We start from the raw sequence: 27,948 nt of genomic DNA, 5'->3' as shown, positions 1-27,948 counted from the left end.
ATACTGTACCCCGCCCCGGAGGGCAACTCCTTCATGACCGAGCTGGTCCCCAAAGCTGCACACGGAGGCTCCCTGGTGTCCAAAGTGATAGCGGTGGACGCGGACTCCGGACAGAACGCCTGGCTGTCCTATCATATAGTCAAATCAACTGATCCGGGACTTTTCACTATTGGTCTCCACAGCGGAGAGATCAGGACACAGCGGGACATTTCTGAATCAGACAGCATGAAACAGAACCTTATTGTGTCAGTGAAAGATAACGGACAGCCCTCTCTCTCTGCCACCTGCTCCATGTATTTACTTATTTCTGATAACTTGGCTGAGGTGCCAGAACTGAAGGATATTTCTTATGATGAGAAGAATTCCAAACTGACCTCTTATCTGATCATCGCGCTGGTTTCTGTGTCCACCTTTTTTCTGACCTTCATCATCATCATCCTGGGTGTGAGGTTTTGTCGCAGGAGAAAGCCCAGACTGTTGTTTGATGGAGCAGTTGCCATCCCCAGCGCTTATCTCCCTCCTAATTACGCAGATGTTGACGGCACAGGAACTTTACGCAGCGCTTACAATTATGACGCATATCTGACAACAGGATCTAGAACCAGTGACTTTAAGTTCGTGACATCTTACAATGACAACACACTGCCTGCTGACCAGACTCTGAGGAAAAGTCCAAGTGACTTTGCTGACTTTGGAGATTGTGATGGTTCTCCTGAGGTAGGAACACGTGTCATGTATCTTCTGACTCCTTTAAACTTTTCATTACAACTTTAATACCCTTACAGTCATCACTTGTATTTGTCTTTCTTGTCTTATATCATTTTAGGCAATGGAACATGTGTATGAGTTGAAGTTACCCTATCTAAATTAATTCAACATTAAGAGTTAGAACAATTTGCAATAAATAACTACTGGATACCCTTCTTTCTAAATTCACACTGAGCATCATAACACATGGATAATCCGCTGTATGCACATATTTCAAAATCAGGGGTTCTTTGAATAGAGGCTGTTGAGCTTTTTTCATATCCATTTCCCTAAAGCTTTCTTTCTTTTGAAAAACTATCCGTGTCTCTTCCTGTGTCTGTTGAGTAGATCTGCAGCTTCATCGTTGTGTCTCTGTCCTTGGTGCTGAAACTCACTGTTGCAGTTGTGATGTATTTTCAGCCCTCTGTCTTCTATTTTTTTACTTTGTAAAGCCTTTTATATTACATTTTCACTCATCCAAGTTTGTGTTCTGCTACAATCTTTGTGCCATTTTGTAATCAGTATGCTGGCTTTGTATTACAGTTATATTTCGCTATAAGATAAGATGAGAAAATAAATAAAATAGTAGAAAAAGTGGAAGTTATTTCATGTTAGTGAATAATGTTTATGAGTGTACTTCAGTTACACATTATTTATTTTTTACTGTTGTTAAGGTTTTTTAGGCAGGAAGTATTGTTATTTATCGTTTTTAAATACCACAGTCAAATTTAATTTAAACGTGTCTTTTCCACCTGTTCAACATAAAATGCACACTGTTGCTTTGTTGATTTTCTGTTGTTTGAACACATAATTTAACTTTAATTAGATGTTGTTGTGTAATTCAGGTGGACTTTGGAGGAAGCTTGAGGCAGATTTGTATATACTTTTTAACAAATTATTGCAATCTATTTAATTGTAGAGAGAGAGAGAGAGAGGGAGATGAGGGGGAAGGACATGTTCAGTGGTAAAACATTGTTTAACTTTCGGGCAATATTGTGTCGCTATCAAGATCTTTTATGTGGATTTCTTCAGGAGGAGACAATATCTCGTTTATAAAGTCTTACAAATATGGGAAGAAGCTTCTTACTCCACTTAAAGAAAATATATAAACATGATAGCGACTCATCACTTTTTTAATACATTATTAAAATATATTTCTATTCAACCATTGCCTGCAAACGAGCTCTGAATTTGTAGGATAATGTGCATCCCTTCTGTAAAACGGTTATATATTCTTATTCCTCACGGTGTCAGTATAGACCAGCTAAGGAGTCAAATGTTCAGCCCGCTTTGCACACCACCCATTATTGGGATTGACCAACCCTGTTCTGTATAGCCTTCAACAAAGGCGACTAATGCTTGGACGGCACATACATTGATCTAATGATTATTTCGTATAATAGACACTAACGTTTTTTAATTTGTGTAGCAGCCTACTGTCTGAGGATGGTGTATACACGGAGAGTTCTTCCAAGCTACGGCTTTTTATTTCTCTTTGTTGTTCTGCTGCATTACGCACACGGAGACCTGAGCTATTCTGTACAGGAGGAGCTGAAGCGCGGATCCGTTATTGGAAATATCGCCAAGGATCTGGGATTGGAGGTGGGCAGACTTTCTGCTCGTAAAGCTCGTGTTGACATGGAAGGAAACGACAGACAATATTGTGGGATTAATCTTCGAACCGGAGATTTAGTGGTTGCAGAAAGAATAGATAGAGAGGAGCATTGTGGAGAAAAGCCTTCGTGTGTTCTTAAATTCGACTTGCTATTAGAGAATCCATTGGAGCTACACCGGTTGTCGCTGCAGGTGCAGGATGTAAACGACAATGCACCAATTTTCCCGAAGGATATTATAAAGCTTGAAATAACAGAGTCAGCTGACAAGGGAGCAAAGTATCGTGTTAATGCAGCGCAAGATGCAGACATAGGCAAGAACTCCGTTGAAAGCTACATTTTGCAACAAAATCCCCACTTTCTGTTTAGTATTCAGACGACTAGTGCTGGCAGTAAATATGGTGAGTTGGTTTTGGATAAGGAGTTAGACCGAGAGGAGCAGCAAGAAATGAAATTATTACTCACAGCTGTGGATGGTGGCTCTCCTCAGAGATCCGGGACTGTAGTCATACACGTCATTGTACTGGATGCTAATGATAACGCCCCAGTGTTTACGGAGGCCGTATATACAGCCACATTACCGGAAAACTCACCTATGAAAACTCCAATTATCACTGTAAGTGCATCAGACGCAGACGAAGGTGTGAACGGAGAGGTTACATATGAGTTTAGCCGAAATTCTGATAAATTACAAAAGCTTTTTTCACTAGATGAGAAAACTGGAGAAATTAGTGTAACTGGTGACATCGACTATGAAGAGGGACCCAAATATGAAGTATTTGTTGAGGCCAAAGATGGTTATGGTCTCTCTTCAGAAGCAAAGGTGATTATTGATATCACTGATGTGAATGACAACTCACCGGTGATATATCTGAAATCACTGTCTAACCCCATATCTGAGAATGTGTCACCTGGTACAGAGGTGGGCATCATTAATGTACAGGATAGAGACTCTGAGACTAACAAACAGGTCCGCTGCTCCATTCAGCAAAACGTCCCTTTTAAGTTGGTTCCTTCTATTAAAAACTATTATTCTCTGGTGACCACACGACAACTGGACCGTGAACTAGTGTCTGACTACAACATTACAATCACTGCCACTGACGAGGGCTCTCCACCTCTGTCCTCCTCTAAAACCGTTCAGTTATCTGTAGCAGACATCAACGACAACCCACCTGTGTTTGAGGAACAGTTCTACAGCGCATATGTGACTGAAAATAACAAACCTGGTTCCACTTTATGTTCCGTTACTGCTCGAGACCCCGACTGGAGACAAAACGGTACAGTGATTTATTCTCTGTTAGCTGGTGAGGTGAACGGTGCCCCGGTGTCCTCCTATCTGTCTGTTAACGGAGACACGGGGGTGATCCACGCTGTGAGGTCGTTTGATTATGAACAGTTCAGGAGTTTTAAAGTCCACGTGATGGCCAGAGACAACGGTTCTCCCCCGCTCAGCAGCAACGTGACCGTCAGTGTCTTTATATCTGATGTGAATGACAACTCTCCTCAGATACTGTACCCCGCCCCGGAGGGCAACTCCTTCATGACCGAGCTGGTCCCCAAAGCTGCACACGGAGGCTCTCTGGTGTCCAAAGTGATAGCGGTGGACGCGGACTCCGGACAGAACGCCTGGCTGTCTTATCATATAGTCAAATCCACTGATCCGGGACTTTTCACTATTGGTCTCCACAGCGGAGAGATCAGGACACAGCGGGACATTTCTGAATCAGACAGCATGAAACAGAACCTTATTGTGTCAGTGAAAGATAACGGACAGCCCTCTCTCTCTGCCACCTGTTCCATGTATTTACTTATTTCTGATAACTTGGCTGAGGTGCCAGAACTGAAGGATATTTCTTATGATGAGAAGAATTCCAAACTGACCTCTTATCTGATCATCGCGCTGGTTTCTGTGTCCACCTTTTTTCTGACCTTCATCATCATCATTCTGGGTGTGAGATTTTGTCGCAGGAGAAAGCCCAGACTGTTGTTTGATGGAGCAGTTGCCATCCCCAGCGCTTATCTTCCTCCTAATTACGCAGATGTTGACGGCACAGGAACTTTACGCAGCGCTTACAATTATGACGCATATCTGACAACAGGATCTAGAACCAGTGACTTTAAGTTCGTGACATCTTACAATGACAACACATTGCCTGCTGACCAGACTCTGAGGAAAAGTCCAAGTGACTTTGCTGACTTTGGAGATTGTGATGACTCTCCTGAGGTAGGAACACGTCTCACATTATCTGTGCTCGTATTTAATAAGGCATCCCCCGTTTTCTATGCAGTACTCAATTTTCACTTGGCCTTTTTACTTTTAACTTCCACAGACACAATTAAATCGTATTTTTGAATGGTCCAAAATTCCTAAATACGGCTTAATGTTATAGTCTTCTGAATTTTGGTTTGTTGTAACCTCATTACGGTTTTAATATTCTCTCAAACAACACTTGTAGTCAGACAGGGCTTGTCAATGTTCGTGCAGACATGTTTAATAGCTCTCTAAGCATCTGTTAGGAGGTTCCTTGACCTCAGCCACCTTCCCTCCCCAGCATACACACACACACACACAGTCTTCTTTACTTCACCCACGATTTAAATGTTTTGGTCATCTAATCAAAAATATATTTGAAGCTATTCTTACTTTGTTTTGTTGCAGTCCTCCTGCCGGCCTTGTCACATAGATTTAAACTCCTCCTTTCTCTGTCCATGGTGCTGAACATATTTTTTTTCCCGGCATTTTGCAATTCACCTCTGTTTCCCGCGTTGTTAGTCTAAAACAATAGAAGCAGCTTGCAGTATGAGCTAATATAAATTTCTTGTCAGTGTTTTTTTCTCTCCTTTTTCTATTAATATTATTATTTTGATTATCATACCACTACTTATCGTAATGAGAGTATATATTACATGAGATAATAATATCTCCTTTCGCAGTTAGTGTAAGGGAAGCCAATCCTAAAGGTTTTGTATAAAGTTTGTTTTAGGATTCATATGTTTCTTTTTAAAGGTTTCCTTTTGAAATCCATTCAAAAGAAAATCATAAATTCCCCTGCTGTATCTAAAAAGATACTCAAGGTGTCAGTGTGCACCAGTACACGAGATTGCACGTTCATTCCCCACCCCTTTATGTCGTCAAATGCAAAGCCAGAGTCCAGTATTCTGCAGCACTGGACTAAAACTGGTTGGTAATTTGATATCAGTTTAACTTGGGAATAGCAAAGACAATCACGAATGCATCATTGATATATTGTTTTGAAAACTTGAATATTAGTGGAGTTTTTGTCGTCGGAAAAATGGGACACTACCGATTTTCGCTTCACTGCTACGGCCTTGCTTTTCTGTTTCTGGCCCTCCACCCCATCAATGGAGACGTGAGCTACTCTATACCGGAGGAGATGAAACGGGGATCTGTAATCGGAAATATCGCTATAGATCTGGGACTTGACTTGGGCAGACTGTCTGCTCGCAAGGCTCGTATTGATACTGAGGACAGCAACGTTCAATACAGCGGTGTTAACCTCAATACCGGCGAATTGATCGTACAAGAAAGAATTGACCGAGAAGGGCTTTGTGCGAAAAAAGCATCATGTGTTTTAAAACAGGAACTCGTACTGGAAAATCCACTAGAATTGCACCGTATTAGTATACGCGTTCAAGATATTAATGATAATTCACCGCAGTTTAAAGAGGATTCACTTAAGATTGAAATTCAGGAATCAGCGGACAAAGGCGAACGGTTTCTTCTTGGAGAGGCACACGATGCAGACATCGGAGAAAATGCTATTCAAGCTTACTCCCTCCAGCAGAATGACAATTTCAAATTAAACGTAAACACAAAAGCAGGTGGAAGAAAATATTGCGAATTAGTTTTAGACAAAGAATTAGACAGAGAGGAAAAACAAGAGATTATGTTATTGCTTACCGCATTTGATGGTGGCTCTCCTCAGAGATCAGGTACTGTAGTCATACACGTCACTGTACTGGATGCTAATGATAATGTACCAGTGTTTAGTCAGTCTGTCTACAAAGCAAGTCTGCCTGAAAACTCTCCTCTGGATACATTGGTGATCTCAGTGAGTGCAACTGATGCAGATGAGGGATTAAATAGCGAAATTACCTATGGATTTGATCATGTTACAGATGAAAATAGCAACGTATTTTCCTTAGATTCTAAATCGGGAGAGGTACGAGTAGCTGGAGCTATTGATTATGAGAAAGTTTCATCCCATGAAATGCAAATAAGTGCAAAAGATGGTCTGGGATTAGTTTCATATGCAACTTTGATAATTGAAATTACAGACATAAATGACAATGCTCCAGTTATATTTCTGAAATCACTGAATAACCCTATACCTGAGAATGTATCACCTGGTACAGAGGTGGGCATCATTAATGTACAGGATAGAGACTCTGAGACTAACAAACAGGTCCGCTGCTCCATTCAACAAAACGTCCCTTTTAAGTTGGTTCCTTCTATTAAAAACTATTATTCTCTGGTGACCACAGGACAACTGGACCGTGAACTAGTGTCTGATTACAATATTACAATCACTGCCACTGACGAGGGCTCTCCACCTCTGTCCTCCTCTAAAACTGTTCAGTTATCTGTAGCAGACATCAACGACAACCCACCTGTGTTTGAGGAACAGTCCTACAGCGCATATGTGACTGAAAATAACAAACCTGGCTCCACTTTATGTTCCGTTACTGCTCGAGACCCCGATTGGAGACAAAACGGTACAGTGATTTATTCTCTGTTAGCTGGTGAGGTGAACGGTGCCCCGGTGTCCTCCTATCTGTCTGTTAACGGAGACACGGGGGTGATCCACTCTGTGAGGTCGTTTGATTATGAACAGTTCAGGAGTTTTAAAGTCCCCGTGATGGCCAGAGACAACGGTTCTCCTCCGCTCAGCAGCAACGTGACCGTCAGTGTCTTTATATCTGATGTGAATGACAACTCTCCTCAGATACTGTACCCCGCCCCGGAGGGCAACTCCTTCATGACCGAGCTGGTCCCCAGAGCTGCACACGGAGGCTCTCTGGTGTCCAAAGTGATAGCGGTGGACGCGGACTCCGGACAGAATGCCTGGCTGTCCTATCATATTGTCAAATCCACTGATCCGGGACTTTTCACTATTGGTCTCCACAGCGGAGAGATCAGGACACAGCGGGACATTTCTGAATCAGACAGCATGAAACAGAACCTTATTGTGTCAGTGAAAGATAACGGACAGCCCTCTCTCTCTGCCACCTGCTCCATGTATTTACTTATTTCTGATAACTTGGCTGAGGTGCCAGAACTGAAGGATATTTCTTATGATGAGAAGAATTCCAAACTGACCTCTTATCTGATCATCGCGCTGGTTTCTGTGTCCACCTTTTTTCTGACCTTCATCATCATCATCCTGGGTGTGAGGTTTTGTCGCAAGAGAAAGCCCAGACTGTTGTTTGATGGAGCAGTTGCCATCCCCAGCGCTTATCTCCCTCCTAATTACGCAGATGTTGACGGCACAGGAACTTTACGCAGCGCTTACAATTATGACGCATATCTGACAACAGGATCTAGAACCAGTGACTTTAAGTTCGTGACATCTTACAATGACAACACACTGCCTGCTGACCAGACTCTGAGGAAAAGTCCTAGTGACTTTGCTGACTTTGGAGATTGTGATGGTTCTCCTGAGGTAGGAACACGTTTCATATCACTGAACTTGTGTTCATCATCCTGAAGAAGCCATTATTTTCTATTGCTTTGACTCTTTTCAGTTGCATTATTCTCGTCTGTGGTGGTTTATAGTGTTGCTTTCGTCAACGAAAAATATGACTAAATTTCGTCGTCAAAGAACCTTTATCACGTGACGGAAACGAGACGAGACGCAACGTAAATGGTGTTCAATGACGAAAACTATAATCAAATATATAATTCAATATTGTTGACGAATACAAACGGTTGAGTTGAGTAGATATGCAGCTTCATCGTTGTGTCTCTGTCTTTGGTGCTGAAACTCACTGTTGCAGTTGTGATGTATTTTCAGCCCTCTGTCTTCTTATTTCTTGCTTTGTAAAGCCTTTTATATTACATTTTCACTCACCAAGTTTGTGTTCTGCTACATCTTTGTGCCATTTTGTAATCAGTATGCAGGCTTTGTATTACAGTTATATTTTGCTATAAGATAAGATGAGAAAATAAAAAAAATAGTAGAAAAAGTGGAAGTTATTTCATGTTAGTGAATAAGGTTAAAAGTGTACCTCAGTTACACATTATTTATTTTTACTGTTATTAAGGTTTTTAAGGCAGGAAGTATTGTTATTTATCTTTTTTAAATACCACAGTAAAATTTAATTTAAACGTGTCTTTTCCACCTGTTCAACATAAAATGCACACTGTTGCTTTGCTGATTTTCTTTTGTTTGAACACATAATTTAACTTTAATTAGATGTTGTTGTGTAATTCAGGTGGTCTTTGGAGGAAACTTGAGGCAGATTTGTATATACACTTAACAAATTATTGCAATCTATTTAATTGTAGAGAGAGAGAGAGAGAGAGAGAGAGAGGGAGATGAGGGGGAAGAACATGTTCAGAGGTAAAACATTGTTTAACTTTCGGGCAATATTGTGTCACTATCAAGATCTTTTATGTGGATTTCTACAGGAAGAGACAATATCTCGTTTATAAAGTCTTACAAATATGGGAAGAACCTTCTTACTCCACTTGAAGAAAATATATAAACATGATATCGACTCATTACATCTTTTTTATACACTATTAAAATATATTTCTATTAAACCATTGCCTGCAAACGAGCTCTGAATTTGTAGGATAATGTGCATCCCTTCTGTAAAACGGTTATATATTCTTATTCCTCACGGTGTCAGTATAGACCAGCTAAGTAGTCAAATGTTCAGCCCGCTTTGCACACCACCCATTATTGGGATTGACCAACCCTGTTCTATATAGCCTTCAACAAAGGCGATTTATGGTTGGACGGCACATACATTGATCTAATGATTATTTCGTATAATGGACACTAACGTTTTTTAATTTGTGTAGCAGCCTACTGTCTGAGGATGGTGTATACACGGAAAGTTCTTCGAAGCTACGGACTTTTCTTTCTCTTTGTTGTTGTGTTGCATTACGCACACGGAGACCTGAGCTATTCTGTACAGGAGGAGCTGAAGCGCGGATCCGTTATTGGAAATATCGCCAAGGATCTGGGATTGGAGGTGGGCAGACTTTCTGCTCGTAAAGCTCGTGTTGACATGGAAGGAAATGACAGACAATATTGTGGGATTAATCTTCGAAGTGGAGATTTAGTGGTTGCAGAAAGAATAGATAGAGAGGAGCATTGTGGAGAAAAGCCTTCGTGTGTTCTTAAATTCGACTTGCTATTAGAGAATCCATTGGAGCTTCACCGGTTGTCGCTGCAGGTGCAGGATGTAAACGACAATGCACCAATTTTCCCGAAGGATATTATAAAGCTTGAAATTAGAGAGTCAGCTGTCAAGGGAGCAAAGTATCGCGTTAATGCAGCACAAGACGCAGACATAGGCAAGAACTCCGTTGAAAGCTACATTCTGCAACAAAATCCCCACTTTGTGTTGAGTATTCAGACTACTAGAGCTGGCAGTAAATATGGTGAGTTGGTTTTGGATAAGGAGTTAGACCGAGAGGAGCAGCAAGAAATGAAATTATTGCTCACAGCTGTGGATGGTGGCTCTCCTCAGAGATCCGGGACTGTAGTCATACACGTCATTGTACTGGATGCTAATGATAACGCCCCAGTGTTTACGGAGGCCGTATATACAGCCACTTTACCGGAGAACTCACCTATGAAAACCCCAGTTATCACTGTAAGTGCATCAGACTCAGACGAAGGTGTGAACGGAGAGGTTACATATGAATTTGGCCGAATCTCTGATAAATTACAAAAGCTTTTTTCACTTGATGAGAAAACCGGAGAAATTAGTGTAACAGGTGACATAGATTATGAAGAGGGACCCAAATATGAAGTATTTGTAGAAGCCAAAGATGGCTATGGTCTCTCTTCAGAAGCAAAGGTGATTATTTATATCACTGATGCGAATGATAATGCTCCTGTTATATATCTGAAATCACTGTCTAACCCCATACCCGAGAATGTGTCACCTGGTACAGAGGTGGGCATCATTAATGTACAGGATAGAGACTCTGAGACTAACAAACAGGTCCGCTGCTCCATTCAGCAAAACGTCCCTTTTAAGTTGGTTCCTTCTATTAAAAACTATTATTCTCTGGTGACCACAGGACAACTGGACCGTGAACTAGTGTCTGATTACAACATTACAATCACTGCCACTGACGAGGGCTCTCCACCTCTGTCCTCCTCTAAAACTGTTCAGTTATCTGTAGCAGATATCAACGACAACCCACCTGTGTTTGACGAACAGTCCTACAGCGCATATGTGACTGAAAATAACAAACCTGGCTCCACTTTATGTTCCGTTACTGCTCGAGACCCCGACTGGAGACAAAACGGTACAGTGATTTATTCTCTGTTAGCTGGTGAGGTGAACGGTGCCCCGGTGTCCTCCTATCTGTCTGTTAACGGAGATACGGGGGTGATCCACGCTGTGAGGTCGTTTGATTATGAACAGTTCAGGAGTTTTAAAGTCCACGTGATGGCCAGAGACAACGGTTCTCCTCCGCTCAGCAGCAACGTGACCGTCAGTGTCTTTATATCTGATGTGAATGACAACTCTCCTCAGATACTGTACCCCTCCCCGAAGGGCAACTCCCTCATGACCGAGCTGGTCCCCAAAGCTGCACACGGAGGCTCTCTGGTGTCCAAAGTGATAGCGGTGGACGCGGACTCCGGACAGAACGCCTGGCTGTCCTATCATATAGTCAAATCCACTGATCCGGGACTTTTCACTATTGGTCTCCACAGCGGAGAGATCAGGACACAGCGGGACATTTCTGAATCAGACAGCATGAAACAGAACCTTATTGTGTCAGTGAAAGATAACGGACAGCCCTCTCTCTCTGCCACCTGTTCCATGTATTTACTTATTTCTGATAACTTGGCTGAGGTGCCAGAACTGAAGGATATTTCTTATGATGAGAATAATTCCAAACTGACCTCTTATCTGATCATCGCGCTGGTTTCTGTGTCCACCTTTTTTCTGACCTTCATCATCATCATCCTGGGTGTGAGGTTTTGTCGCAGGAGAAAGCCCAGACTGTTGTTTGATGGAGCAGTTGCCATCCCCAGCGCTTATCTTCCTCCTAATTACGCCGATGTTGACGGCACAGGAACTTTACGCAGCGCTTACAATTATGACGCATACCTGACAACAGGATCTAGAACCAGTGACTTTAAGTTCGTGACATCTTACAATGACAACACACTGCCTGCTGACCAGACTCTGAGGAAATGTCCTAGTGACTTTGCTGACTTTGGAGATTGTGATGACTCTCCTGAGGTAGGAACACATGTCATGTACCTTCTGACTCATTTAAACTTTTCGTGACAACACTAATACCCTTACAGTCATCACTTGTATTTTTATTTCTTGTCATTTCTGACAATGGAACATGCCTATGAGTTGAAGTTACCCTATGCAATTTAATTTAACATTAAGAATTAGAACAATTTGCAATAAATAACTATTGGATTCCCTTCTTTCTAAATTCACACTGAGCGTCATAACGCATGAATAATTCAGTGAGGACTTTTGGAACCACTGTAAGCACATATTTCAAAATCGGGGGTTCTTTGAAACGAGGCTGTTGAGCTTTTTTCATGTCTATTTCCCTGAAGCTTTCTTTCTTTTGAAAAATTATCCGTGTCTCTTCCTGTGTCTGTTGAGTAGATCTGCAGCTTCATCGTTGTGTCTCTGTCCTTGGTGCTGAAACTCACTGTTGCACTTGTGATGTATTTGCAGCCTTTGTCTTCTATTTTTTTTACTTTGTAAAGCCTTTTATATTACATTTTCACTCACCAAGTTTGTGTTCTGCTACATCTTTGTGCCATTTTGTAATCAGTATGCAGGCTTTGTATTACAGTTATATTTCGCTATAAGATAAGATGAGAAAATAAATAAAATAGTAGAAAAAGTGGAAGTTATTTCATGTTAGTGAATAAGGTTTACGAGTGTACCTCACTTACACGTTATTTATTTTTACTGTTGTTAAGGTTTTTTAGGCAGGAAGTGTTGTTATTTATCGTTTTTAAATCCCAAAGTTAAAAAAAAATTTAACGTGTCTTTTCCACCTGTTCAACATAAAATGCACACTATTGCTTTGCTGATTTTCTTTTGTTTGAACACATCATTTATCCTTAATTAGATGTTATTGTGTAATTCAGGTGGTCTTTGGAGGAAGCTTAAGGCAGATTTGTATATACTTTTTAACAAATTGTTGCAATCTATTTAATTGTAGAGAGAGAGAGAGATGAGGGGGAAGAACATGTTCAGTGGTAAAACATTGTTTAACTTTCGGGCAATATTGTGTCACTATCAAGATCTTCTATGTGGATTTCTTCAGGAGGAGACACTATCTCGTTTATAAAGTCTTACAAATATGGGAAGAAGCTTCTTACTCCACTTGAAGAAAATATATAAACATGATAGCGACTCATCACTTTTTTAATACATTATTAAAATATATTTCTATTCAACCATTGCCTGCAAACGAGCTCTGAATTTGTAGTATAATGTGCGTTCCTTCTGTAAAACGATTATATATTCTTATTCCTCACGGTGTCAGTATAGACCAGCTAAGGAGTCAAATGTTCAGCCCGCTTTGCACACCACCCATTATTGGGATTGACCAACCCTGTTCTGTATAGCCTTCAACAAAGGCGACTAATGCTTGGACGGCACATACATTGATCTAATGATTATTTCGTATAATAGACACTAACGTTTTTTAATTTGTGTAGCAGCCTACGCCTACTGTCTGAGGATGGTGTATACACGGAGAGTTCTTCCAAGCTACGGCTTTTTATTTCTCTTTGTTGTTCTGCTGCATTACGCACACGGAGACCTGAGCTATTCTGTACAGGAGGAGCTGAAGCGCGGATCCGTTATTGGAAATATCGCCAAGGATCTGGGATTGGAGGTGGGCAGACTTTCTGCTCGTAAAGCTCGTGTTGACATGGAAGGAAACGACAGACAATATTGTGGGATTAATCTTCGAAGCGGAGATTTAGTGGTTGCAGAAAGAATAGATAGAGAGGAGCATTGTGGAGAAAAGCCTTCGTGTGTTCTTAAATTTGACTTGCTATTAGAGAATCCATTGGAGCTACACCGGTTGTCGCTGCAGGTGCAGGATGTAAACGACAATGCACCAATTTTCCCGAAGGATATTATAAAGCTTGTGTGGCGGGGGTTGCGAACAAAAATGAATGTTCTCTCAATGGGAATCTTAGGTTGCACGACAACGCCACCTTGGGAATTGCACCCAAGGAATTATTTTACACTGACCAAAAAAACACAGGTTCGTTCCACTCGACAGGCAAGACACGTGGTTCCCAGTTTACAAAAATACTTTATTTAATAAATATATATATATATCATTATAAAAAAATAGCATTCATCCCAATAAATGAAAAAAGGGAGCCTAATCAGGGGCTGAGGCCTACTGGTGGGGAAAGAGCAGGTGAAGGGGAAGGGGACTCAACAAAATTAAATTAAAGAAAAAGGGTTCACCCAGACACACGTGGCAGTCACACACTGTGGTATCACCAAATCCAAGGAAGCACAGCACACAAGAAGGAGGGACACCACCACCCACGTCACCAACACCACCACCAGCCTGCAGCCACTGAGAAGGGAAAACAAAAGTTACAATGGAAGTATTTAACACAAAATATAATAATAATAAAAAACAATATACAACATAAAGCAGGAAATAGTTAACCAATTAAGCTTACCAAGCTAGTTAATCAAAACAATAAACAAAACAAGTAATACAAAAATAAGGGATTAACTCCTCACCATCGTTCAGCTAAAATAAAAAGAGATAAACAGATTAAAAGTATGGTGTCTGCAGTTCACCATGCAAGCCGGCTGTAGCCAGAAGCCACCAAGCAGCCAGAGCCGCAGAACACGGCAGCAAGGAATAAGTGACTGCAGAGGCAAAGCAGGGGACAATGTCACATACAGCAGCAGAGACACAGCTATGCAGCTAGCAGTAGGGGCACAACAGCAGACATATAGTCGACAAAGCGGTATAAACACAGCAACCGTGTGTTTAACGGCAGAGGCAAAGCGGTGCGGACAAAGCAATGTAAATAAATCAGTGTAGACAAAGCATAGACAAAACACCGACAAGGCAGCGACAAAGCAGAGACAAAACAGAGACAAAACAGAGACAAAACAGAGACAAAACAGAGACAAAACAGAGACAAAACAGCAGCGGTCCCAATCAGCTGGTGGTGAAGGCACGTGAATCGCCACCTGTAGATTTCGGCCAGCTGACGAGCATTCCCTGTCAATAAACATACCATTAGCATAGCTAAACTACATTAATCAAAGCTTTTGAGAGTTAGATTTAAGGTAGCATACCTGTTTTCAAAGTCAAACCTGCACAGGGAGAGGGAGGGAGAGAGAGACTCACACGGCAGCGGACATCTACCTGTGACCACACTAGCGTTAGCTACAGAATAGCATTCGGTGTAACAGAGAGAGAGGACACTTACCACCGCCAGAGAGAACCAAGGTCTAAACGGAGCATGGAGCACAAAGCACGGGGCACTCGGTCGTTGCTCTGCAGTGAAAACACGCAGGCTTTAAGCAACAGGACACAGTAAAAGATGAAACAGAGCAGTAGCCGCAGCAGCGGCATGGAGCATTACCTGCACAGGCAAACACCTGACCCGGAAATGATGCGTTAGTGAGCGTGCGAGAAGGAGGGCCGTACTTATATACTGCCGCCCCAATGGTCAGCAGGTGCAATTAACTGCCGCATGACAGCCCTATGTCTATGCTGCTACATTCTACCCCGCCTCCTTGGATCGTCGTCCCGACGATCAACAAAGTGAGGCTAGTACAACAAGCTAACTCCAAGGTCTAAACAAGGCAGATACTGAGTTGGACACAGAAGCAGGAGGATTAGCGGCACAAGCATCTCCAGCAGACCGTGGGAAATGATGCACATTTGAATGCTGACCAGCCGTTTGACGTGTGGTCCGGCGTGGGCCCATGTTACTGGAATCAGGACAAGTGACAGAGGGAAGGACTAGAGATGTTAATGCTCCGGACGGTGCTGCAGGCACTTGAGACACAGCTGATCTGGTGGAGGGCATGGCAGAAGTGGCCACATAAGATGGTTGGTCTAAGATCAACAAATCATACTCAAATGAAGGCTCCTCTGCTGGGGGTGATTCCTCGCAAGAGGTAGAGTTATGAGAAGTGGCATGACCAGGTGAGTCCACCATTACAACAGCCTTCAGCCTAGTGCGGTGGACCTGTCTGACTTTGGTCTCGTTGTCCATTGGCGCAATAGTATACACCGCGCCGCCTTCTTTAGGCATTCTCAACACCCGATACTTCACAGAACTCCACCGATCCCGGATCTTCTGGGGCCCCCTAGTACTTAAGTCACGCAAATACACAAGCTGCCCTTCCTGCAATGGCAAATCTCTGACATGCTGATCGTGAACTCGCTTCCGCCGATCAGCAGCATGTTTCAAGCGCTCTCGTGCTCCTTCAAATGCTACTTGCAAACGGGCTTGGTGCTCTTGAACCCACTCATGGATAGAGCCACCAACAGGGCTCTCAACTCGACCCAACAAGAAATCAATGGGCAGTCTGGGTTCCTGCCCGAACATCAGGAAAAAGGGTGACTCTCTGGTTGACTGGTGGGGAGTTGTGTTATAACAATACAACACCTGAGGCAGACACACATGCCAATCCCTTTTCCGGGACACTGGCAAGGTACGCAGCAAGTTGTGGAGCGTCCGGTTAAAACGCTCGCACTGACCATTTCCTTCCGGATGGTATGGGGTAGTGCGTGATTTTACAATCCCATACAGGTCACACAACTGCTGAATGAGAGTGCTTTCAAAGTTACGGCCCTGGTCAGAATGCAAACGAGCAGGGACGCCAAACTTATAAAACCACTCCGACACCAAAACCCTGGCCACAGTAGCAGCACGCTGATCCCGAGTAGGGATAGCCACAGTGTACTTACTAAAAACATCTGTAAGCACCAAAACATTCTCTAAACCATTCTGGGCTGGTTCTAGAGTCGTGTAATCGATGGCAAGGATTTCATTAGGGCGGGAAGCCAAGAGATGCCCCATGAAGCTATGTGCTTTTGGATGCACATCTTTGGCCACTTGACACCGCTCACATCTCTGACACCATTGAGCCACCTCGGAAGACATACCAGGCCAGTAGCATCGGGACCGAAGGAGCGCCAATGTTCGCTCCACCCCCTGGTGACCATGCTCCTGGTGCACCTGGGTCAGAACCTGATCTACCCATGCTTTTGGCAACAACAACTGAAACATGGCTTCGGCCCCATCAGGACGACACACCCTTCGGTACAGGACACCGTCCCTCTCCAGTAGGCGATCCCACTGCCTGAGCAAGACCAGCGTGGGCTGCGAGAGCCGTGCCCGCTCCTCACCACTGGGACGCTGGTTCTCCCTCCAAAAAGGCAACAGTTCCTGTATCACAGGGTCAGACTGCTGAGCGAGATGGAGTTCAGAACAAGTGTGCTGGGGCAAGGCGGCAGTGGCAGCCTGGGTCGCCTCTGCCTTTCCCAACCCCAGAGCTTGCTGCAAAGAATTGGGCATCGCAGTGCCTGAAAGCATCGCAGCGACATCCTGGGGACCAGGTGGATGCTGACGTGAGAGAGCATCTGCGTTAGTGTTGCTCTTCCCTGAACGGTACTTTATCTCGAAGTCAAAAGAAGCTAACTGGGCGGCCCACCTCTGCTCAGTAGCAGCCAGCTTAGCCGAAGACAAATGACTAAGGGGGTTGTTATCAGTGTACACCACACATTTGTTACCCAACAAGTACTCTCGAAATTTCTCCGTCATGGCCCACTTAAGGGCCAAAAACTCGAGTTTCATGGAGCTGTAATTTACCATGTTCCTCTCGGTGGGTCGCAGGCCCCTGCTAGCGTAGGCTATAGGCCTCACCTTGCCTGCCTGAGCCTGGGAAAGGACTGCACCCAAGCCACCATAGCTTGCATCAACTTCCAAGATGAAGGGAAGAGAAAAGTCTGCATAAGCCAACACTGGTGCCATGGTGAGCTTAGCTTTCAGTGTTTCAAAGCTCTGGTTACACTCATCATCCCAACACCTAGACAGCCGCTGCTCAGTCTTCTTATTGGTCTTAGTGCCACCACATTCGGCCACCACCCTATGCAGAGGAGCTGCCAGTTGGGCAAATCCTTCCACGAAGCGCCGATAGTAACTGGCAAAACCAAGAAAGGAACGAAGCTCTGAGGCAGTGGTAGGAATCGGCCAATTGGCAACCACGTCAATCTTGCCTGGATCTGTGGAGACACCGTCGGCCGAAATCACATGGCCCAAATAATTCACCTCTTTACGAAAGAATGAGCACTTACTGAGCTTGGCCTTGAGGCCCTCATGCCGAAGTCTTTCCAGCACCACCTGGAGCCTCTCCACATGCTGTTCCACAGTAGAGGAAAACACCACAATATCATCCAGATATAACAGCAAGGACTGACACTGCTGGTCACCAAAGATGCGTTGCATTAACCTCTGGAAAGTGCTGGGCGCGTTACAGAGCCCAAAAGGCATTCTGTTCCATTCGAACAAACCAAAAGGGGTGCAAAAAGCAGTCTTCGGCCGGTCAGCCTCAGTGACTGGCACCTGGTTATAACCACTGGTCAAGTCCAGGGTTGAGAACCAGCGAGCACCCGACAAGGCATCCAATGACTCCTCTATACGTGGCAGAGGAAAGGCATCTCTTCGGGTCTTACTATTGAGCTGCCTATAGTCAACACACATGCGCATGCTGCCATCTTTCTTTCGTACCAACACGATAGGGGACGCATAGGGGCTGCTACTCTCCCGAATGATTTGAGATGAGAGTAGACGATTGATGTGCTCCTTCACCACCTCATACTCTGAGGGTGGGATGCGCCTATGGCGCTGCCTCACTGGAGTATCGTCTACCAAAGGGATGTCATGGGAGATTAGATTTGTACAGCCCAGATCAGTATCATCGATGGAAAAGACTGAGGAATACTGTTGAAGCAGGGACTTCACTGGACCCTGTTCCTCCACAGACAAAGGTGACAAATCCACACTCTCCACCTGCTGCACACTAGGGGAAGCGGTCTGAGAAGACACGGTGGCCACACCCGATGGCACCTCAGTGACCCCGGAAGGAAGGCTGACCACATTCACAAAATCCAGTGTGCCGACAACAGTGCGGGGGGTACAAAACAACATCATTACAGCCAACATTAATGACAGGTATGTAGGCGGTGCCCCTGATGACACGAACCAAAGAAGGGGAAGCAAGCAACCCAGCAGGTAAACCAGCCTCTAAAGGCTCGAATAGCACCGTAGACCCGGAGTACTGCTCAGAACATGTGGCTGCCACGATTTTCATTACCCCACCAGGAATCTGCCAACCCCTCTTACCCCTGACCTTCACTTTCCCGGGAACATCCTGGGACGCGACATCGCTAACACGATGGCACTGTTGCAGTGCCTGCACAACTGGCTCAGGGGCCTTTGAGATACAGACCTGGGAAAACAACGTTTCCCCATACTGGCCAAAAAGTTCCTGGTAGCACTTGCGGATCACGTTCATCCCCAAAATACCCGGCACTTTAGAAGGCACCCCACCAGGTAGGTCCCTCACTACCAACACACCACAGTGGGGCATCAGTTTACCACAAAGTTGCACGTCAAGCTCCAAGTACCCAAGGTAAGGAATAGTCAGACCGTTGGCAGCTCTAAGCTCCAACCAGTGACAAGAACGGAGACGCTCCTGGCCCCAAGGCTCGAGATGCTGGCGGAAAAAGCTCTCAGAAATAGTAGACACCATGGAGCCGGTGTCTACCAGACAAGGAACCTTCACTCCACCCATGTCCACATCTAAATGGGGACACGACGAAATCAATCCAGACGCATCCAAATCGCGTGAAGCAGCTTGTGAGCCAGTAGCAGCCCCACCCAAACTGTGACTCTGCAGTTTGGTGGGTACTAGTTTTCCGACCCAGAAGCAAAATGAGACTGCCTACCAGGATTAGATGGAGGCTGTGAATGGGATTGTGAGCGGGGAGCATGCACTCTACACTCCCTCGCAAAATGGCCAGGCTGATTGCAGCGCCTGCATAGCATTGGGCCAGTACGAGGTGGGTGACTGTGCTGATGAGAGACCTGCAGCCGGGCAATGCTTTCAGTGAGCTTATTAAGCTGCTCTTGCTGACGCTGTAGCATCTCCCTCATCTCACCCATCTCTGACACGGGGGGGGAAGAAACGCCCTGCGGGTTACCTTGAACACCATACTGAACACCAAACACTAAGGGGACTGAATGACTGCGGCCCCTCACACCGCTGGGTAGACCTTCAAGCTCCCACTGAATCGCCTCTGCTCTAACAGCAAGCAGGGTGTAATTGGGCTGTCTACGCACTAACTGCTTCAACTCACGACGCAGGGCACTGTCCAGCACATGCTCAACAAATTGGTCTCTCAAAAGAGCTTCTGCATTTGGCACTTCAGTAGGTGCACGCTGCTTCACCTTCTCCATGAGGCCCATCAAAGCAAGGGAGAACTCCTGAAGAGTCTCTCCCTCCTGCTGCCTTCTGGAGAAGAAAGCCTTCTGCAGAGCAACATAAGACTCCAAGCACCCGTACAGCTCCTGTAAAATAGCCAATACTCTATCAGGGTCCTCTCTCTCTGTGCTAGGACGATACTTTAGCTCCTCCCTAGCTTCACCCTCTAGGTGGTCAAACAGGAAAAAGGCCTGGTCAGACCGGGATAAACGCCGGGACCTCATACACGCCTGTATTTCCTCCCTCCACTCACTCAACCCCATACCCGTCCTTCCCCTAAAAACAGGACACTTCCTATCACGGGGCACAAACACCAGCCTCTCTGTTACAGGGACACTGGAAGTAGAAGGGGCAGTAGGTGGCACAAAAGAGGTGGACGGTAAGGCACTAGAGCCAGCCTGTTCCTGTCGTAACCGCTCATTATCAGCCTTTAACTGTTTAATCAGATCTCTAAGTTCCTGTAACTCTTCCTCCATAGCTACAATAAAGCTCAAACTACTACCTAGGCCTAATCTGCTATACCAAATCTCACCAAAACTGGCACGAAGGTCCACTGGAAACCACTGCTGCTTTGTCTCTTTAAATTCGTGCAGATGCCTACAAGAAAAACAACATTAGTACACCAGAGAAAAAAACACAAGGAAAAAAATAAAACCCACAAGGAACACACGTCTTTGCCTGTTGGAAGAGTAGATCCTGCCGACAACGCCAGATTGTGGCGGGGGTTGCGAACAAAAATGAATGTTCTCTCAATGGGAATCTTAGGTTGCACGACAACGCCACCTTGGGAATTGCACCCAAGGAATTATTTTACACTGACCAAAAACACAGGTTCGTTCCACTCGACAGGCAAGACACGTGGTTCCCAGTTTACAAAAATACTTTATTTAATAAATATATATATCATTATAAAAAAATAGCATTCATCCCAATAAATGAAAAAGGGAGCCTAATCAGGGGCTGAGGCCTACTGGTGGGGAAAGAGCAGGTGAAGGGGAAGGGGACTCAACAAAATTAAATTAAAGAAAAAGGGTTCACCCAGACACACGTGGCAGTCACACACTGTGGTATCACCAAATCCAAGGAAGCACAGCACACAAGAAGGAGGGACACCACCACCCACGTCACCAACACCACCACCAGCCTGCAGCCACTGAGAAGGGAAAACAAAAGTTACAATGGAAGTATTTAACACAAAATATAAATAATATAATAAAAACAATATACAACATAAAGCAGGAAATAGTTAACCAATTAAGCTTACCAAGCTAGTTAATCAAAACAATAAACAAAACAAGTAATACAAAAATAAGGGATTAACTCCTCACCATCGTTCAGCTAAAATAAAAAGAGATAAACAGATTAAAAGTATGGTGTCTGCAGTTCACCATGCAAGCCGGCTGTAGCCAGAAGCCACCAAGCAGCCAGAGCCGCAGAACACGGCAGCAAGGAATAAGTGACTGCAGAGGCAAAGCAGGGGACAATGTCACATACAGCAGCAGAGACACAGCTATGCAGCTAGCAGTAGGGGCACAACAGCAGACATATAGTCGACAAAGCGGTATAAACACAGCAACCGTGTGTTTAACGACAGAGGCAAAGCGGTGCGGACAAAGCAATGTAAATAAGTCAGTGTAGACAAAGCATAGACAAAACACCGACAAAGCAGCGACAAGGCAGAGACAAACAGAGACAAAACAGAGACAAAACAGAGACAAAACAGCAGCGGTCCCAATCAGCTGGTGGTGAAGGCACGTGAATCGCCACCTGTAGATTTCGGCCAGCTGACGAGCATTCCCTGTCAATAAACATACCATTAGCATAGCTAAACTACATTAATCAAAGCTTTTGAGAGTTAGATTTAAGGTAGCATACCTGTTTTCAAAGTCAAACCTGCACAGGGAGAGGGAGGGAGAGAGAGACTCACACGGCAGCGGACATCTACCTGTGACCACACTAGCGTTAGCTACAGAATAGCATTCGGTGTAACAGAGAGAGAGGACACTTACCACCGCCAGAGAGAACCAAGGTCTAAACGGAGCATGGAGCACAAAGCACGGGGCACTCGGTCGTTGCTCTGCAGTGAAAACACGCAGGCTTTAAGCAACAGGACACAGTAAAAGATGAAACAGAGCAGTAGCCGCAGCAGCGGCATGGAGCATTACCTGCACAGGCAAACACCTGACCCGGAAATGATGCGTTAGTGAGCGTGCGAGAAGGAGGGCCGTACTTATATACTGCCGCCCCAATGGTCAGCAGGTGCAATTAACTGCCGCATGACAGCCCTATGTCTATGCTGCTACACTTTTTAAAATAAAGTAGTCAGTCGTCAAAGGAATGTTTTTTTTTTTTTCCAGCTTAAAGTTTTGGGTAAGGGACCATTTTTTTTTTAAATTTTTTTTTTTAACCAAATTTCCCTTTTTTTTTTTTTTTTTTTTAGACTTGGGGTTGGTGTTATTTGTGTTTGTTTTTTTTTTTTTTGGTTTTTGGGGAGGGGGAGGAGGGGAGGAAATTTAATTATTTTTTTTTTGTTTTTTGTGTTTGTTCTCTTTTCTGGTGCTTTTGTTTTTTTTTTTTTTTTTTTTTTTTTTTTTTTTATCTCCCCGGTTTTTTGTTTTCCGGTTCTTTATATCCAACCACCTGAAAGAAAAACCTTTTAAAATTACATTTTTTATTTTAGTTTTTGCGTCCCAGGCGGAGGGGGGGGGGGGGGGGGTTTTTTTTTTTTTTTTTTGATTTTTTTTAAAAAATTAAAAGGTTTTTTCACTAGATGAGAAAACTGGAGAAATTAGTGTAACTGGTGACATCGACTATGAAGAGGGACCCAAATATGAAGTATTTGTTGAGGCCAAAGATGGTTATGGTCTCTCTTCAGAAGCAAAGGTGATTATTGACATCACTGATGTGAATGACAACTCACCGGTGATATATCTGAAATCACTGTCTAACCCCATATCTGAGAATGTGTCACCTGGTACAGAGGTGGGCATCATTAACGTACAGGATAGAGACTCTGAGACTAACAAACAGGTCCGCTGCTCCATTCAGCAAAACGCCCCTTTTAAGTTGGTTCCTTCTATTAAAAACTATTATTCTCTGGTGACCACAGGACAACTGGACCGTGAACTACTGTCTGACTACAACATTACAATCACTGCCACTGACGAGGGCTCTCCACCTCTGTCCTCCTCTAAAACTGTTCAGTTATCTGTAGCAGACATCAACGACAACCCACCTGTGTTTGAGGAACAGTCCTACAGCGCATATGTGACTGAAAATAACAAACCTGGCTCCACTTTATGTTCCGTTACTGCTCGAGACCCCGACTGGAGACAAAACGGTACAGTGATTTATTCTCTGTTAGCTGGTGAGGTGAACGGTGCCCCGGTGTCCTCCTATCTGTCTGTTAACGGAGATACGGGGGTGATCCACGCTGTGAGGTCGTTTGATTATGAACAGTTCAGGAGTTTTAAAGTCCACGTGATGGCCAGAGACAACGGTTCTCCTCCGCTCAGCAGCAACGTGACCGTCAGTGTCTTTATATCTGATGTGAATGACAACTCTCCTCAGATACTGTACCCCTCCCCTGAGGGCAACTCCTTCATGACCGAGCTGGTCCCCAAAGCTGCACACGGAGGCTCTCTGGTGTCCAAAGTGATAGCGGTGGACGCGGACTCCGGACAGAACGCCTGGCTGTCCTATCACATAGTCAAATCCACTGATCCGGGACTTTTCACTATTGGTCTCCACAGCGGAGAGATCAGGACACAGCGGGACATTTCTGAATCAGACAGCATGAAACAGAACCTTATTGTGTCAGTGAAAGATAACGGACAGCCCTCTCTCTCTGCCACCTGTTCCATGTATTTACTTATTTCTGATAACTTGGCTGAGGTGCCAGAACTGAAGGATATTTCTTATGATGAGAAGAATTCCAAACTGACCTCTTATCTGATCATCGCGCTTGTTTCTGTGTCCACCTTTTTTCTGACCTTCATCATCATCATCCTGGGTGTGAGGTTTTGTCGCAGGAGAAAGCCCAGACTGTTGTTTGATGGAGCAGTTGCCATCCCCAGCGCTTATCTCCCTCCTAATTACGCAGATGTTGACGGCACGGGAACTTTACGCAGCGCTTACAATTATGACGCATACCTGACAACAGGATCTAGAACCAGTGACTTTAAGTTCGTGACATCTTACAATGACAACACACTGCCTGCTGACCAGACTCTGAGGAAAAGTCCAAGTGACTTTGCTGACTTTGGAGATTGTGATGACTCTCCTGAGGTAGGAACACGTCTCACATTATCTGTGCTCGTATTTAATAAGGCATCCCCCGTTTTCTATGCAGTACTCAATTTTCACTTGGCCTTTTTACTTTTAACTTCCACAGACACAATTAAATCGTATTTTTGAATGGTCCAAAATTCCTAAATACGGCTTAATGTTATAGTCTTCTGAATTTTGGTTTGTTGTAACCTCATTACGGTTTTAATATTCATTTTCTCTCAAACAACACTTGTAGTCAGACAGGGCTTGTCAATGTTCGTGCAGACATGTTTAATAGCTCTCTAAGCATCTGTTAGGAGGTTCCTTGACCTCAGCCACCTTCCCTCCCCAGCATACACACACACACACACACACACACACACACACACACACACACAGTCTTCTTTACTTCACCCACGATTTAAATGTTTTGGTCATCTAATCAAAAATATATTTGTAGCTATTCTTACTTTGTTTTGTTGCAGTCCTCCTGTCGGCCTTGTCACATAGATTTCAACTCCTCCTTTCTCTGTTCCATGGTGCTGAACATAGTTTTATTTTCCGGCATTTTGCAATTCACCTCTTTTTCCCGCGTTGTTAGTCTGAAACAATAGAAGCAGCTTGCAGTATGAGCTAAAATAAATTTCTTGTCATTGTTTTTTTCTCTCCTTTTTCTATTAATATTATTATTTTGATTATCCTACCACTACTAATTGTGATGAGAGAATATATTACATGAGATAATAATATGTCCTTTCACAGTTAGTGTAAGGGAAGCCAATCCTAAAGGTTTTGTACAAAGTTTGTTTTAGGATTCATATGTTTCTTTTTAAAGGTTTCCTTTCGAAATCCATTCAAAAGAAAATCACAAATTCCACTGCTGTATCTAAAAAAATACTCAAGGTGTCAGTGTGCACCAGTACACGAGATTGCACGTTCATTCCCCACCCCTTTATGTCGTCAAATGCAAAGCCAGAGTCCAGTATTCTGCAGCACTGGACTAAAACTGGTTGGTAATTTGACTTCAGTTTAACTTGGGAACAGCAAAGACAATCACGAATGCATCATTGATATATTGTATTGAAAACTTGAATATTAGTGGAGTTTTTGTCGTCAGAAAAATGGGACACTGCCGGTTTTCGCTTCACTGCTACGGCCTTGCTTTTCTGTTTCTGGCCCTCCACCCCATCAATGGAGACGTGAGCTACTCTATACCGGAGGAGATGAAACGGGGATCTGTAATCGGAAATATCGCTAAAGATCTGGGACTTGACTTGGGCAGACTGTCTGCTCGCAAGGCTCGTATTGATACTGAGGACAACAGCGTTCAATACAGCGGTGTTAACCTCAATACCGGCGAATTGATCGTACAAGAAAGAATTGACCGAGAAGGGCTTTGTGCGAAAAAAGCATCATGTGTTTTAAAACAGGAACTCGTACTGGAAAATCCACTAGAACTGCACCGTATTAGTATCCGTGTTCAAGATATGAATGATAATTCACCGCAGTTTAAAGAGGATTCACTTAAGATTGAAATTCAGGAATCGGCTGTTAAGGGTGCACGTTTTCTTCTTGGAGAGGCACATGACGGAGACATCGGAGAAAATTCTGTTCAGGGCTACTCTCTTCAGCAGAATGACAATTTCAAATTAAACGTAAACACAAAAGCAGGTGGACGAAAATATTGCGAATTAGTTTTAGACAAAGAATTAGACAGAGAGGACAAACAAGAGATTATGTTATTGCTTACCGCATTTGATGGTGGCTCTCCTCAGAGATCAGGTACTGTAGTCATACACGTCACTGTACTGGATGCTAATGATAATGTACCAGTGTTTCGTGAGTCTGTCTATAAAGCAAGTCTGCCTGAAAACTCTCCTCTGGAAACATTGGTGATCTCAGTGAGTGCAACTGATGCAGACGAGGGATTAAATAGCGAAATTACCTATGGATTTGATCATGTTACAGATGAAAATAGTAACGTTTTTTCCTTAGATTCTAAATCGGGAGAGGTGCGAGTAGCTGGAGCTATTGATTATGAGAAAGTTTCATCCCATGAAATGCAAATAAGTGCAAAAGATGGTCTGGGATTAGTTTCATATGTAACTTTAATAATTGAAATTACAGACATAAATGACAATGCTCCAGTTATATATCTGAAATCACTGTCTAACCCCATACCTGAGAATGTATCACCTGGTACAGAAGTGGGCATCATTAATGTACAGGATAGAGACTCTGAGAATAACAAACAGGTCCGCTGCTCCATTCAACAAAACGCCCCTTTTAAGTTGGTTCCTTCTATTAAAAACTATTATTCTCTGGTGACCACAGGACAACTGGACCGTGAACTAGTGTCTGATTACAACATTACAATCACTGCCACTGACGAGGGCTCTCCACCTCTGTCCTCCTCTAAAACTGTTCAGTTATCTGTAGCAGACATCAACGACAACCCACCTGTGTTTGAGGAACAGTCCTACAGCGCATATGTGACTGAAAATAACAAACCTGGCTCCACTTTATGTTCCGTTACTGCTCGAGACCCCGACTGGAGACAAAACGGTACAGTGATTTATTCTCTGTTAGCTGGTGAGGTGAACGGTGCCCCGGTGTCCTCCTATCTGTCTGTTAACGGAGATACGGGGGTGATCCACGCTGTGAGGTCGTTTGATTATGAACAGTTCAGGAGTTTTAAAGTCCACGTGATGGCCAGAGACAACGGTTCTCCTCCGCTCAGCAGCAACGTGACCGTCAGTGTCTTTATATCTGATGTGAATGACAACTCTCCTCAGATACTGTACCCCGCCCCGGAGGGCAACTCGTTCATGACCGAGCTGGTCCCCAAAGCTGCACACGGAGGCTCTCTGGTGTCCAAAGTGATAGCGGTGGACGCGGACTCGGACAGAACGCCTGGCTGTCTTATCATATAGTCAAATCCACTGATCCGGGACTTTTCACTATTGGTCTCCACAGCGGAGAGATCAGGACACAACGGGACATTTCTGAATCAGACAGCATGAAACAGAACCTTATTGTGTCAGTGAAAGATAACGGACAGCCCTCTCTCTCTGCCACCTGTTCCATGTATTTACTTATTTCTGATAACTTGGCTGAGGTGCCAGAACTGAAGGATATTTCTTATGATGAGAAGAATTCCAAACTGACCTCTTATCTGATCATCGCGCTGGTTTCTGTGTCCACCTTTTTTTCTGACCTTCATCATCATCATCCTGGGTGTGAGGTTTTGTCGCAGGAGAAAGCCCAGACTGTTGTTTGATGGAGCAGTTGCCATCCCCAGCGCTTATCTTCCTCCTAATTACGCAGATGTTGACGGCACAGGAACTTTACGCAGCGCTTACAATTATGACGCATACCTGACAACAGGATCTAGAACCAGTGACTTTAAGTTCGTGACATCTTACAATGACAACACACTGCCTGCTGACCAGACTCTGAGGAAAAGTCCAAGTGACTTTGCTGACGTATTTGGAGACAGTGATGGTTCTCCTGAGGTAGGAACACATTTCATGTCACTGAACTTGTGTTCATCATCCTGAAG

The 27,948-nt window shown here is 44.0% G+C and overlaps 2 protein-coding genes across 2 annotated transcripts in view; both read left to right on the top strand.

Annotated features, from left to right (window-relative positions):
- The window catches only part of LOC127374232 (protocadherin beta-15-like), a 90,555-nt gene that overhangs the window by 47,265 nt on the left and 15,342 nt on the right, over positions 1 to 27,948 (top strand). Inside the window, exon 4 of the mRNA XM_051419381.1 lies at positions 325 to 449. Within this exon, the coding sequence (XP_051275341.1) occupies positions 325 to 449 (125 nt within the window). The remainder of the gene's footprint in view (positions 1 to 324; positions 450 to 27,948) is intronic.
- LOC127375096 (cadherin-23-like) lies at positions 1,958 to 27,948 on the top strand. The gene is given in 6 exon segments (XM_051420931.1): positions 1,958 to 2,553; positions 9,792 to 11,825; positions 22,875 to 24,524; positions 25,409 to 27,284; positions 27,287 to 27,591; positions 27,593 to 27,948. Coding segments are annotated over 6 exon segments (6,579 nt in total). The 5' UTR covers positions 1,958 to 2,193; the 3' UTR covers positions 27,947 to 27,948.

Source organism: Dicentrarchus labrax, unplaced genomic scaffold (genome assembly GCF_905237075.1).
Source record: "Dicentrarchus labrax unplaced genomic scaffold, dlabrax2021, whole genome shotgun sequence".
Taxonomy (NCBI): Eukaryota; Metazoa; Chordata; class Actinopteri; family Moronidae; genus Dicentrarchus; species Dicentrarchus labrax.
This window is presented reverse-complemented; position numbering and strand designations above follow the sequence as displayed.